We start from the raw sequence: 13,977 nt of genomic DNA on the forward strand, positions 1-13,977 counted from the left end.
CAAGAGTCCTAGATATTGTCGCGGTCAGAGAGTTTGGCTCTCCACTCAGAACCTTCCCCTTAAGACGGCTTCTCGCAAGTTGACCCCGCGGTTCATTGGTCCGTTCCGTATTTCTCGGGTCATTAATCCTGTCGCAGTTCGACTTCTCCTTCCGCGATACCTTCGTCGCGTCCACCCGGTCTTCCATGTCTCCTGTATTAAGCCCGTTCTTCGCGCCCCCGCTCGTCTTCCCCCCCCCCCCCCCCCCCCATCCTTGTCGAGGGCGCACCCATCTACAGGGTCCGCAGGATTTTGGACATGCGTCCTCGGGGCCGTGGTCACCAGTACCTCGTTGATTGGGAGGGGTACGGTCCTGAGGAGAGGAGTTGGGTTCCCTCTCGGGACGTGCTGGACCGTGCGCTGATCGAGGATTTCCTCCGTTGCCGCCAGGTTTCCTCCTCGAGTGCGCCAGGAGGCGCTCGGTGAGTGGGGGGGTACTGTCATGTATTGTCATGTTGTGTCTTTCTGTCCTGTCCTTTCACCCTGTCTCCCTCTGCTGGTCGTATTAGGTTACCTTTTCTCCCCCGCTTTCCCCCAGCTGTTCCTTGTCTCCTCTTGACTACCTCGTCACCCCTTCTCCCACCTGTTCCCCTTTTCCCTCTGATTAGTCCCCTATATCTCTCTGTTTTTGTTCCTGTCCTTGTCGGATTCTTGTTTGTTGTGTTTCATGCCTGAACCAGACTATCGTCCTGTTTGCTGTAACCTTGTCCTGTCCTGCCGGAATCTGCCGGTCTATCTGAGCCTACCTACGTTTGGTTATTAAAGAAGCTCTGTTTAAGTTAGTTCGCTTTTGGGTCCTCATTCACGCACCGTAACAGTATCTAACACACGGAAGAGTGTGAGTATCTAACACATGGAAGAGTGTGAGTATCAAACACACGGAAGAGTATCTAATAATGGCTGCACTTCCCAGAAGCAGTAACTTAAAACTCTCTGCTGAACCAAGGACAGGGAGGGTTTGGAGAACTTGGATTGTTGTTGTGTGTGCTCACAGCAAACATGTTACTGGGTGTCACAGGAGGTTGGTGGCACCTTAATTGGGGAGGACGGGCTCGTGGTAATGGCCGGAGCGGAATCAGTGGAATGGTATCAAATACATCAAACACATGGTTTCCATATTTTTGATGCCATTCCATTCATTCCATTCCAGACATTATTATGAGCCGTCCTCCCCTCAGCAGCCTCCTGTGCTGGGTGTATGTTTGTCTCTACGTGTTCGTAAAGACGGGTAGAGCATAGATGCATGTAAAAAAAAAAATCTAGTTTATGGATCATAGTTACATGGCATGTGACTTGTTTGTGTAAAATGCATTGCCTGAGGAGCTAGTGTCATATGTAGATGGCAAACTAATGGTCATTTTGTGCAGATTAAACCCACCATTGGTTGGGCATCTATATTTGTCTTCAGCGTCAACATGTCAATGGGGAAGATGTCACTGGACACACTGGACGACCCAAGGGTGAGTACCAAATGGCATACTATTCCCTAGTGCACTACTTTTTGTCCAGAGTCCTATGCGGCCTGGTCAAAAGCAATGCACTATAAAAGGATTAGGGTGCCATGTGGGACTCAGCCTCTCATAAAGGACCCCCTAGGAAGATATCAGTCCAGTCCAATCCAGCCAGTAGGCCTTGACTATAGGAACCATACTGTGTTTGGCATGGAGAGGAGGGCCAACCAGTTGGAATCCTCCCAGGGTTGATCTCTTTACATAAGGTGCTATTTCGATGGGGAACATTCTGTGCACGTACTGTATGTACATCCCAGTGACAGCCAGACGCATAATACTAAATGCGGGTCCGTGTCGTGTGTGTGTGTGCGTGTCCTCGCTCCCCCAATCCCAACCTTATCTGTTAATAGGAAAATGCAAAACTGACTCAAGATCTAGGGGAAACTTCCCCCCACACCCGTTCTTCACCTTATTAGACTGTGTGGAATTTGACCATATTGCTTGCACCTATCCAATCCCTTCAGATCCCCATTAGGACCTAGAGACTAGAAAGGAGGAGCCAGAGTTTGATTTGGGATTCAGATAACGAAAGGGAAAAGGGAAAAGGGACGAGCGCAGATATATTGACATCTGCCAAGATCCTTATACCAATATAGCAATTCTACGAAGTGCATGGAAGTGGATACTTTTGCGCACAGCCGTAAACAACGACTGGTCTTACAGTAGCCCATGGTGTGTGGGTATTCTGCTAACTCTGAGATGCATTCTGGGTAATGGACCATGGTGCATGTGAGTGCACGGTGAAGAGTCATCAGATGACTACAGTTCGGTTGGAGTTCTTTGGTTTTGAGGTGATGAGCGAAACACACCATACATTGGTAGTCTGAGGATCCACGTGCGTATGGATACAGAGATGGGTTTGGGATAAAGTGCCTCAAAGATGTGTTGATCTGTTAGTCATTATTCTCCATGGACACATCAGCTGTTCGAGAGATGATACCAACACAAAAATGGGCTTGTAAATCACTTAACCTACAAATATCAATGTACTCTTCATGTGACATATTTAAGGCGATAATGTGCTTTTCTCAAGGCTATACAGTACATTGTCCAGTATCTCACTGTCTCTTCAGTCTACAAAACCGTTCGTCACGTTCATCATGGGGTGACTGTGTACCTTCCTGAATAAAGCCTAATGCAGAGAGAAACAGAGACACCCTAATGTCCAGGGTCACGGACCCCCATGCAGGCTAATCCACTACAGACCACCAAGGACCGCCATCAGTCACCAACATGCCACCCATTCTGTTTGGTTTCTTAAGCAAATTCACTTTCCTCTGTAAGCATTTTTTGTCCTGTCTTGATAAAGAATCCAAATACAAGAAGCCTATTATCTATATACACTGAGCGTACAAAACATTAGGAAGACCATCCTAATATTGAGTTTCAACCCCCCCCCCCCCACCCCCTTTTGCCCTCAGAACAGCATCAATTTGTCAAAGCATGAACTCTACAAGGTGTCGAAAGCGTACCACAGGGATGCTGGCCCATGTTGACTCCAATGCTTCTCACAGTTGTGTCAAGTTGGCTGGATGTCCATTGGGTGGTGGACCATTCTTGATACACCCAGGAAACTGTTGAGCGTGAAAAACCCAGCAGAGTTGTGTAACAGTGACGCTGGGAGTCAGGAAGCAGGTGCAGTTGGTGAGTATAATGATAAAGAACATTGAGCGATACAAAACAAGAGAAGCGTCTGGACATAAACACAGAACCAATACTGTCTGAAGAGTAATGCTAGGGAGTGCTAGATAAAGGGGGAGTAATCAGGGTAGTGTTGAAGTCCAGGTGTGCTTCATGACTGGGTGCAGGTGTGCGTAATGAGGGTTGCCATGGGTGTGTAATGATGGGTTGAAGCCGACCCTGAAGCCGACCCCCATGACGTTGGGAGTGCAGGAGGGATCTGATGGCATTGGCGGGGATTCCATCAATGTCCAGGGGAGGCGGAGGAGTGTTGTGGGGGATGGCTTAAGCCAGGGGACCAGGAACCACCGGCCTGAGGAGGGAAACATGAAAAGAGGGTGAGATCTGGTAGTTAGTGGGGAGCTGCAATCTACACGTCACCTCGTTGACCCTCTGGAGGACCTTGAACGGCCCCACAAACCCAGGTGCTCAGCTTTTTACATGGCAGGCGGAGTGGGAGGTTCCTGGTGGAGAGCCAGCTGCGATCACCAGGATGGAACATGGAGGCCTCACTGCAGTGGCGAATCAGTCTGCTCTTTCTGATGGAGGACGGTGCGCTGGAGCCTCACGTAGGCATTGTTCCAAACTTATTCTTCACGCCTGCACCACTTGTCCACCGCAGGAGCTTCAGTCTAGTTTGGAGTCCAACAGAGCCAGGGCTGGCTGATAACCCAGAACACACTGGAAGGGAGTCAGCCCGGTGGAGGAGTGACGCAATGAATTCTGGACATGCTCTGCCCAGGAAAGGAATCGGGCCCACTCCCCCTACCGGCCCTGGCAGTGACTCCTCAGGAACCTCCCCAGCTCCTGGTTCATCCTCTCCATCTGCCCGTTAGACTGAGGCCGGTACCCAGAAGTGAGGCTGACCGTGATCCCCCAGTGTCTCCATGAAGGCTTTCTATACCCTTGACATGTATTGGGGGCAATACCCTTGTATCCAGGGCCTGGCGAATGTTCACAACTACGTCCAGGAGCACAGGGTCAAGACTCGAGAGGGCGGAACTATGGGTATACTCAGGACAGGAACATCTCCCGAGTCGTAGAGTCTGAACAGGACATCGGCTTTGTCAGATTAAAACGCAATCTATTTCTCGTATTTCTCCGGGGGAGGACAAACAGCCATCGCTAACCTGGGTGGAATGCTGGATGGGCTGGGGTGCTGGCTCGCTGGGTTGACTTGTAGCAGAGAATCCTCCGCTTGTTGGAGGTGACACCCCTTGGGTAATATCGAGACATTGAAGAACACGGAAGACCTCATACATAGACATTCTCAGTTGCGCCAGCTCATTGTGGCGTTGGAGAAGTAGGTGTCCCTGTTCGCCGACCATCTGGGAGATGTTTTGAGTCCCTAGTGCTTCCATTTGTAGAGGCAGTATTCTGTAACAATTGACGCTAGGAGTCAGGAAGAAGGTGCAGTTGGTGAGTATAATAATAAAGAATATTGAGCGATACAAAACAAGAGAAGCGTCTGGACATAAACACAGAACTAATACTGCCTGAAGAGTAATGTTAGGAAGTGCTAGATAAAACTGTGTTTGTGTGGATGGAACACTGTGTTCTGTACATTTTGTTCTGCATTTCGGGTAGTGCTTCATGCCCAGAGCTGAGAGTAGTGACATGGCTCCCCGTCGCCACCTGGTGGTGTATTGTGGGAATGCATCTACCCTTAGCCCTCACTGCTAAAATGTAGTTACTGTACATTCATACATACATACATACATACATACATACATACATACATACATACATACATACACAAAAAGGCAGGCAGGTGGGCAGGCACACACAAACACGCACACATGTGCACACACACATACAGTATGTTTTACATTTACTGATGTTCCTAGTCCCATGAATTAGGTGACCTATAATGATTACTGCTATGTTGTTGGACTTTACTTGTCTACATATGGAGAGGAAAGCATTGTTCCATAATCATTGATTTGTGAACATTTACTCACTAAGCTTGATATGATACTCTCCATACTAATAATGTCACCCCAACATCCATCCTTCAATTACTTTATACTTTTCCTTAAAGAGGCAATCAGCAGTTGCTACATTTTTGGGCTTCTAAATGAATATGTACCTACTGATTCTTTAAGAATATCACTTATAAATGCCTCATGAGCTTAGTTCAACCGTCAAAATATAAGCTTAGTTTGTAAACAAAGTAAATGTAAACAAACACTATATAGCCGCAAAACATGGTTAAAACTAAACTCTGTCTATGATTTTTAGAGTGGTTACATTTCTCCAGCCCCACAGGTTTTTAGCAAAACAGGGGCAGGGGAAGTGCTTTGTTATTGTTTCAACTGCTGATTGCCACTTTAAACTGACATGTACCAGGAAGTAACTGACTGTCAAGGTGTATCACACTTCATAGATGCAAGATGATTTCTGACTTCTTTTTAGCCAACATTCACATACAACACCCCCTTAAACAATCATTAAAAAGAGCATTTGGTGTTTCTTCTCCTCAAATTTCCTAGCCCACCACAATTGATTTTGTTTGGTAGCCTCGTACAGATACACCGGTTTCAACTGGTTTCATGCCCCATATGTAATAACATAAAGGGTAAATCAATCCTGAGTCAAGGAGCAAAGGTAAAACAGGACAAGGTAAATCAATACATTCTTATCCATGAAGTCAAACACACAAAAAAACTATTGTGAAATATTAACGTTTAGACTTCCTGAGTCATCTAGTGGCCATGAAAGGCAATGCACAAAGGATGTACTACACATGTCAGAGCCTTCCTATGTTCCTTGTTATCACAGATCTAAATTGTTTGGATTGGTCAAAGCCTTGCCTACACCAATCCAATCACTTAAAGATCAGCGATTACTTCAAGGAAGGGAAGAAGGAATGATGCATTGTAAATCTAATGGAATAGGACACATGTGAGGTTGAGGCAAGGTAAAGGAAAACCCAATGCTGTTTCTTTCACCTCCAGATGGCCTGTGCTGTCAGATCAGTCTGGCCTCTTAGGATTGATTGAGGATGGAGCTAAGTGGAGGGTTATGGTCTATGGTCTATAAGGAGAAAATGCATGAAATAGAAGGCCCATATAGCCTACAATACATAGCTGAGGCTACATTCCTGCAATATGAGTGAGTTTGATCATTCCTTGACTAGAACTAGGTACATGGTGACGCACCTTTGGATTGAATCCCAGCCTAAGTCTATAATAATTGCCGGAGTTGATTTGCTGTGCCAGTAGACTTCCTGTTGAATAATGCAGATGGAACTTTAATGTAGAAGGACACAACCGTTCAGCAGACAGAGGCATGATGATCAGGTGCAGCAAACATTAACAACACACTGTGAGTGAAGGGGATCAGTGAGTTTTAGGCCTGGTTTACTGGTTTACAATGAGAAACCTTGTTTCCAAATGAATAGGACCCAGATAAATATTTGGATATCTCCATCTGAGGAAATCCAATCCCGGGCAGCCATGATCAGTGGCTGGAAACAGGAAACATCCATCAGCAGTCAAGCCTATACTGTGTTGTGTGTGTGTGTGTGTGTGTGTGTGTGTGTGTGTAGATGCCTCTCTCATACAAACCCATATATTATTGAAGTTAATCTTAGAGGTATACAGCCCCTCATTAAGCGGAACTCTACATGGTCATCAAAACCGACAAAATGAGAACAACAGGCATGCTAAGATCACACCGACGTGTAGTAGAATCAAGATTATCGTCAAGGCTGCCAGTATTACATTGGCAAAACACCACCAATGCATTTAGGATTGAGACTATATTCACCATGGTTATGATTGGTGTACGCAAAACTATATAACACTTTTTTTTTGTGTAATAAATCAAGTCAGATAATAAATAATGAAACTTTGTAAAACTGTTTTCGAAGAGTTTATAAAAATCGGGCAGAAACATATTTCCTTTAAATATCTGGTTGTATTGTGCTCAGTAGTCAATGAAACCGTATAGGTCATCAAAGCTTTATGATATATGTCTCCATCTACATTACACTGGCAAGCCCTCCTCAGGTTGCCAACAAACCAGAACTTGGAATCCAGCTCTCCAAGGAGGTGAACAGGTAAGGATTGGAGTTTGCAGTGTACAAATGCACTAAAAGTAAATTAGGTAGATGATAAGAAAAGAAACAAGAAAGACATGATAAAGTGTTGTCACTCAACACTTTTCAAATGTATCTGGAGTCCAGGAAGTACTCTACTCTTTAGTCGCCCGACCCTAAACAGAACTATAAGTATCGACGTACATGTTGTGATGGTACAACTTCATTTGGTAGCAGTAGTCTGCCCTGAACGTTCAGCCAGAATTGTGCCACGTTTTATAAAGAGCTGATCTTGCTTGTAAGTCTACCACGTGACAACGTGTGACAGAAATGAACGACTACCAACGAGGAGGAAGATTAAGCCCTGTGTACTGATCTACTGAACAGGAGCATCGTTGGGCTTTGGGCCTGACTTCTCATAATGTTGGCCAAATGGGACATATACTCTAATCCGTATCTGAGTGTAACGGGCATCTAATCATGGCACCAGTGTGGAGCCACCGCCCACTGGGTTAGGGTTACAGCGTCCAGTCTAGCGGTGCCAGTCGACAATGGCCCACTACCTCTGGAAAAGAGCCCTGCTGAAAAATGCATGAGGAAACCCACACCTGTTTCCAGGTAACCGATGCAGCCTGAATCCAGAACCGTGACGGTGTGTGTGTCGGTGTGCGTTTGTGTGTGTGATTGCGTACATGCATGGGGTTGTGTGTGTGTGTGTGCTCACATCGGCAACTGTTTGATTCCTCTAGCTGATCAGATGCTTCATAGGGATGTTACCAGCAACCTGTGTTCCTGACAAGAGACATTGACATTCTAACAACATGAAACAGCACAGGCCTACAACACTGTAGACAGGCCTAGGGTGAGTCAGGTCAAAAGATCCGTCGAGGCTGAGTCGTTGTCTAAGAGCTGGAAGTGTACGAATGGGAAAAGGGCATTAGTCAAACTGAGAAGACCTGCAGAGGGGACTTTGGCGGAGGGTGGTCTGCCTCACGAAGCTGTGAGGCCTTACTGAGAGTTGTTTCAACAGTTCTAGAGGTCCTGTAGGGTGAACAAGCATGAATCCCATATGGAAAGTGTACAAGAGCAAAGTGCTGAAGACCCTGAACCCGGACCTAGAGGAGTACACGGAGGAAGAGGTAGGGAATAAAAAGCTTATCTCTCATCGGCAGATGTCCCCTGCAGATGTCTTGCTCTCCCTGATTCGAGTTTGTGTTCCACAAATTCAAGTTTGTGTTTGTCAGGTGTGGGCACTGATGTCAGATCAGGTAAAGAGAAAGCAAGCAGGTAAGAGCGCTGATCTGGGATCAATTCCCCACCACCACTAACGCAGTCTTATTCACTTGGGATCTAAAACTAATCCTAAATCAGCACTCCTACTCTGAGACGCCTGATACACACAACCGCTCATTTAGGATCGCTGTGGGTTCTCACAGCGACAGATCTGTTGGTTTGCTCATCCATTGTCGTTGAAGTTTTATTCATTGTTGTTGAAGGCTTATTTCTGCTGGAGCTTTGAGGAAACTGCAGAGCAGTTCCTCTTGTGCTTTGTTATAGTTTTGGCTGAAACACGCTAATCACTGTAGCATAGGCTTTCAATTGCAGAACCGAAACCCAAATCGTTGCTATAGTACTCTGTCTGCAGTAGCTACTGGTTTATTCATATGAACATTCACCCAACCCTCATACTGTAACCTATGTTAGCTAATATGATGGACAAGCTATGAGTGCTGTCAGACATACTATCAGTGATGCCCGATATTGAATGGTTGTCAAAAAATCCAAGGGTCTTTCGATGATTGAGTTCACAGGATTTTTTTCTTGTCTCTCGACACCCCTGATGTGTCCGGGATTGGAACGTGCTGTAGGAACAAGGACGACCCAGTTCTTCGGAACATCGGAAACCTGATCTCGAACTGGATCTGCGTACACGGATTAGATGGCATTCCAGTGACAGGGGACGAGACGGATACAGACAGAATGTCCTGTGTTCAAGCCCCCGTATTCAAGTCTCAGAGTAGGAGTGCTGATCTTGGATCAGTTTTGCCTATTAGATAATAATGAATAATGTTATATGGATAGGAGTGGGGGCTGATCCTAGATCACCCCCTGAGACGCTGAGGTCTGTTCAGACCTGTGCCCTTGACATGGTGACAGGGCCTATGTGAACGATACTGCATTAGAATGATGTCTGAAGACATCGTTTCCTTAGAGATCTTTGAGTTATGGGGGGACTTTAGCTGTCATTGTACTTACTGTATGTCTGAAACAAGCAAAGTATATTTACCCTCTTGGAAATGACCTCTGTGTTAGTTTTTTTCTATTCTTCAAGTGGATGCAGAAATAAAGTAGGCTGTATACTCTCCCTCAGTTTATTATCTTTGGCATAATGGATTAAAAGGGATAACTTCGATCTGACTTCCTCAATAAAGTAAAGGATGCTGCTACAAATGAAGATTTTGCTGTTGATGTGGATTATGTGTTACATTTGGGCACTGTCCAGCCTTTTCAATGACAGACTTTTCCTTGACATGTTCTGTGTATTTATTTTTCTGGAAAGTGCTTGTAGTGTCTATATTGACGCACTAGAGGGCAACCACTACCAATAAATCGAATGCACTGAAAAGCAGGGTAGCCGAGTACAGCATCTGTTTTTACTCAGAACTGTGTACTGCTGTGCTGAGGCTGACAATATAAATGCGTGATGGTCATTGCTGGGCTTGTGTTCCCAGGTCAATAATGCAGAGATTGACATGAGCCCTGTCCAGGAGGATGAGGGACCCAACTCAGTGTCTCAGCTGGCCAAGAGAGTAAGCACACACACACACACACACACACACACACACACACACACACACACACACACACACACACACACACACACACACACACACACACACACAGAGCATGGAACTTAATGCAGACTTTACATGTTCATCAAACATGAATCACATTCCGAAGGATTGGCATTAGACAGTGCTCCAGTGCACACACACACACACACACTTTTGACACTGTGTGTGTGTGTGTGTGTGTGTGTGTGTGTGTGTGTGTGTGTGTGTGTGTGTGTGTGTGTGTGTGTGTGTTCAGATGCAGGGTGCCGGGGCTAAAGGCTGGAACAGGATGTCAGCACTCTTCAACAAAGAGGATGAGCACCAGCTATTGGAGGAGACTGAGAGCCCGCCTGTCCCAGACCAGTCAGTGGGACTCTATTCCCCCCTACTCTTCCTCCTCCTCCTACTGAACATGGGAATATTAGCCATGTCTAATGAACTAATGCTTAATTCAATAAGTACATGAATAATGTCATTTATATGAATTGAGTTAAACATATAATGATACACAAAATGACGGTCCCCTTCCCTTCCTTGTATCCCCAGTCCACTAGCAGTGATGCCTGAGGAGCCGCAGAGACCGGCCAGACCCTCAGGATTCTGGGGTAGCTTCGCCACCAACTGGAAACAAATGGCCACTTCGAAACAGGCGGAAGCCGCAGCAAACGAGACGGGCACGGTGGAGGAGGGTCAGGAGGCGGTGGGAGAGGGAGCTGGTGAGGGAGGAGGGGGGGAGAGTTACCAGGGGGAGAACGTGGAGGGAGAGCAGAGTCAAGATGGAGGAGGAGGAGGGAGCAACACTAGCTTCTCCAAATACGCCATGCTGGGAGGAGGGAGCGAGAACACACCCTTCAAGTGGAACTTTGTCACAGGCAAGCTGGCTGAGTTGAAGACCAAGAGCATGTCTGGCCAGCAAGACTAACAAGCCAGCTGTAAGGGGGTGGGATGGGGTATGGGGCAGGGATTGAGTGGGGTCAGGGGGGTGAGGGTGTACATGGGGCAGAATGCCCTCCTAGTCTAGCCTGGTCCCAGATTGGTTGATGCTGTCTTGCAATCATTGCACAACAGTGATCATAGGAGTTGGGAAAACAGAGTGAACAGATCTGGGACCAGGCTACTCGTAACCCGTTATCATCTTCATTCTACTTGCTCTGGTGTAGATTGTACCCACCACACCAACACCAGTAGCAAGGATGCCAATCTGTTGCTGTCTTAGCTGACGTGTCTCTTGGCAAGATAGTGATAAAGCCAGTTAGTTTAAACAGAAACAGACTGGCATTCAGGCTAACCTGAGCCACATCAAATCATTCCCAATCCCAAAATGGATTTTTCAGATCTAAGGGAGTGTATAGGGAATAGGGACAAGGGGTTGATTTGAATTTTAGCACCTCCCTTTCCATACCTTCTCAATAGTGTTGAACTCTACAGCGTATGAACCAGCGCTGGCACCCACAGATGGCATTTAGTTCATGTCATAGGACTCATACCTGAAAATGACACCAACTACCAGGCTGGATTAGATCAATTAACCAACAAAAACAGATTAGGAGATTACAGATTACAGAGGGGTAGTGGGATTAGGTGTTGGGTTATGGCACCAATTTGGAAAGGGATTTCATAGCTGATAAGATTTTGCTTTCACTGTAAAAAAACATTTTGCAATGTATATAGGAAATATTTCATGTTTTCTTGTGAAGTTAAGAATGGGGGAAATAGGATGTGCAGAATTGAATGATTGGGATTGCATGGCCTTTCAGGACATAATATTTGTCAAACTGTTTTGGCTGACTGGTTCGTGGAGGTCATGGTTTGAGTGTCTTGGGTTTAACTTATTTGGGCGTGAGACTGGTGACTTATTCTATTGCCCCTACAAAACACAGTTGCAGTGTGACCCTACTGCAGTCATTTTGTGACACTTGTCTGTAAGAAGGTCATGTGTCCAAATTGCTATTTTCTTTTCTGTTTTCAATACGCTTTTTCAAATGTTTTGTTCTGATGTGTTGCTACCTCTTGTGCTCAAATAAACACTATTGCACTGATAATTCACCATTAAGAATGACAGGTCAATGAGGCAGAGCACATGCAAGGGCTTAGGTCTGACTTCAACATTGGGGTGGGCCAATATCGCCTCTTGTTTAATATTGACCTTGTAAGATACACACTTGCATGTGAGCCCAAAGCACATAAGAGCCAATACACACGTGAGAACATGACAGAGGACGTAGACAAATGACAGCCAGACCTTTCTCCCAATCGCAGTCGCGACAGGAGGAGGGCGTTTGCAGCTGGGAGGGTCATTAACTTACGTGTGAACTCCTATACGTGCTAAGAACACATGAGGTCTATGGGACTAGCGTGGGAAGATCTAAGACACCCCTTGAGCCTTGTTGTCATGTGTGCATGTCTGTGTGAACCTGGTCATGCTGTGCGTCTGTCTGTCTGTCATCATGGCCTGGTTACTATGGCACGGGTCCAACCGTTGTCTCATACCGCTCACCCTCAGGGTCAGTGAAGTCACAACCTTTCTTGTTGTTGGACAGAAGAGAAGTGGGGATATGAGAGGAGAGCATGGGGTTAGTTTGAAGAGTTTACAAGGTTGCGCTTTATAGGGAAGTCTTCTGCGGTCAACAGCAGGGGGCGATCTTTGCCAAGTCATAGGTCAACTTCACAGTGAGTATGGTACTATTGGAAAGTACTCTGGATGGTTCTCACTTACAGTCATCTGTTATACAACAGTATATCTCTCAATTACTCTTTATTTAACATCATATAGGTTCTCTCCCTCTATCACACATATGTGAGCACATAGTCCTGTATAGCTAACCTTGTGGGACACACAATTCAGTCCCATTCAAAATCCTATTTTGCCTAACACCCTAAACCTAACCTTAACCCGAAAACCTAACCCTAACCCTAGCGCCTAACCCGAACCCCTATTCTAGCCAAAATACATACAGGCCTGCCCATATTTCCTATCTGTAACTTCCTCCCAGATGGACAGCTTTATTGTAATTTACAGGATACGGACAGACGGACGAACGGACGGACACAGACAGACAGACAGACAGACAGACAGACAGACAGACAGACAGACAGACAGACAGACAGACAGTAACAGATAAAGGGACAGACAGACAGACAGACAGACAGACAGACAGACAGACAGACAGACAGACAGACAGACAACAGATAACAGGGACACAGACAGACAGACAGACAGACAGACAGACAGACAGACAGACAGACAGACAGACAGACAGACAGACAGACAGACAGACAGACAGACAGACAGACAGTAACAGATAAAGGGACAGACAGACAGACAGACAGACAGACAGACAGACAGACAGACAGACAGACAGACAGACAGACAGACAGATAAAGGGACAGACAGACAGACAGACAGACAGACAGACAGACAGACAGACAGACAGACAGACAGACAGACAGACAGACAGACAGACAGACAGACAGACAGACAGACAGACAGACAGACAGACAGACAGACAGACAGTAACAGATAAAGGGACAGACAGACAGACAGACAGACAGACAGACAGACAGACAGACAGACAGACAGACAGACAGACAGACAGACAGACAGACAGACAGACAGACAGACAGACAGACAGACAGACAGACAGACAGACAGACAGACCTCTCCCTTCCTCTCTCTGTCTTTTTCTTTCCTCTATTTTATTTCCTCTCTCAGCATTCTGTTTCCTCCATATCCTCTCTGTCAGCTCTCAATCCCATTTCCTCTCTAACCAACACACGTCCTGTCTCAAAACATCAGTTATTTATGCTGAAAACACTTCAATCCACAGGCAAAGTAGAAGTAATGGTAACTTCCAACTGGGTAATTGATTTT

At 46.0% G+C, this 13,977-nt stretch overlaps 1 protein-coding gene across 1 annotated transcript; it reads left to right on the plus strand.

Annotated features, from left to right (window-relative positions):
• Positions 1 to 8,330: 8,330 nt before the first annotated feature.
• Positions 8,331 to 11,028, plus strand: LOC139405921 (uncharacterized protein C1orf232). The gene is made up of 4 exons (XM_071148370.1): positions 8,331 to 8,411; positions 10,005 to 10,082; positions 10,363 to 10,469; positions 10,653 to 11,028. The coding sequence occupies exons 1-4, from the start codon at positions 8,331 to 8,333 to the stop codon at positions 11,026 to 11,028; spliced, it is 642 nt and encodes a 213-aa protein (XP_071004471.1).
• Positions 11,029 to 13,977: the final 2,949 nt, after the last annotated feature.

This window comes from Oncorhynchus clarkii, chromosome 3, assembly GCF_045791955.1.
Source record: "Oncorhynchus clarkii lewisi isolate Uvic-CL-2024 chromosome 3, UVic_Ocla_1.0, whole genome shotgun sequence".
Taxonomy (NCBI): Eukaryota; Metazoa; Chordata; class Actinopteri; order Salmoniformes; family Salmonidae; genus Oncorhynchus; species Oncorhynchus clarkii.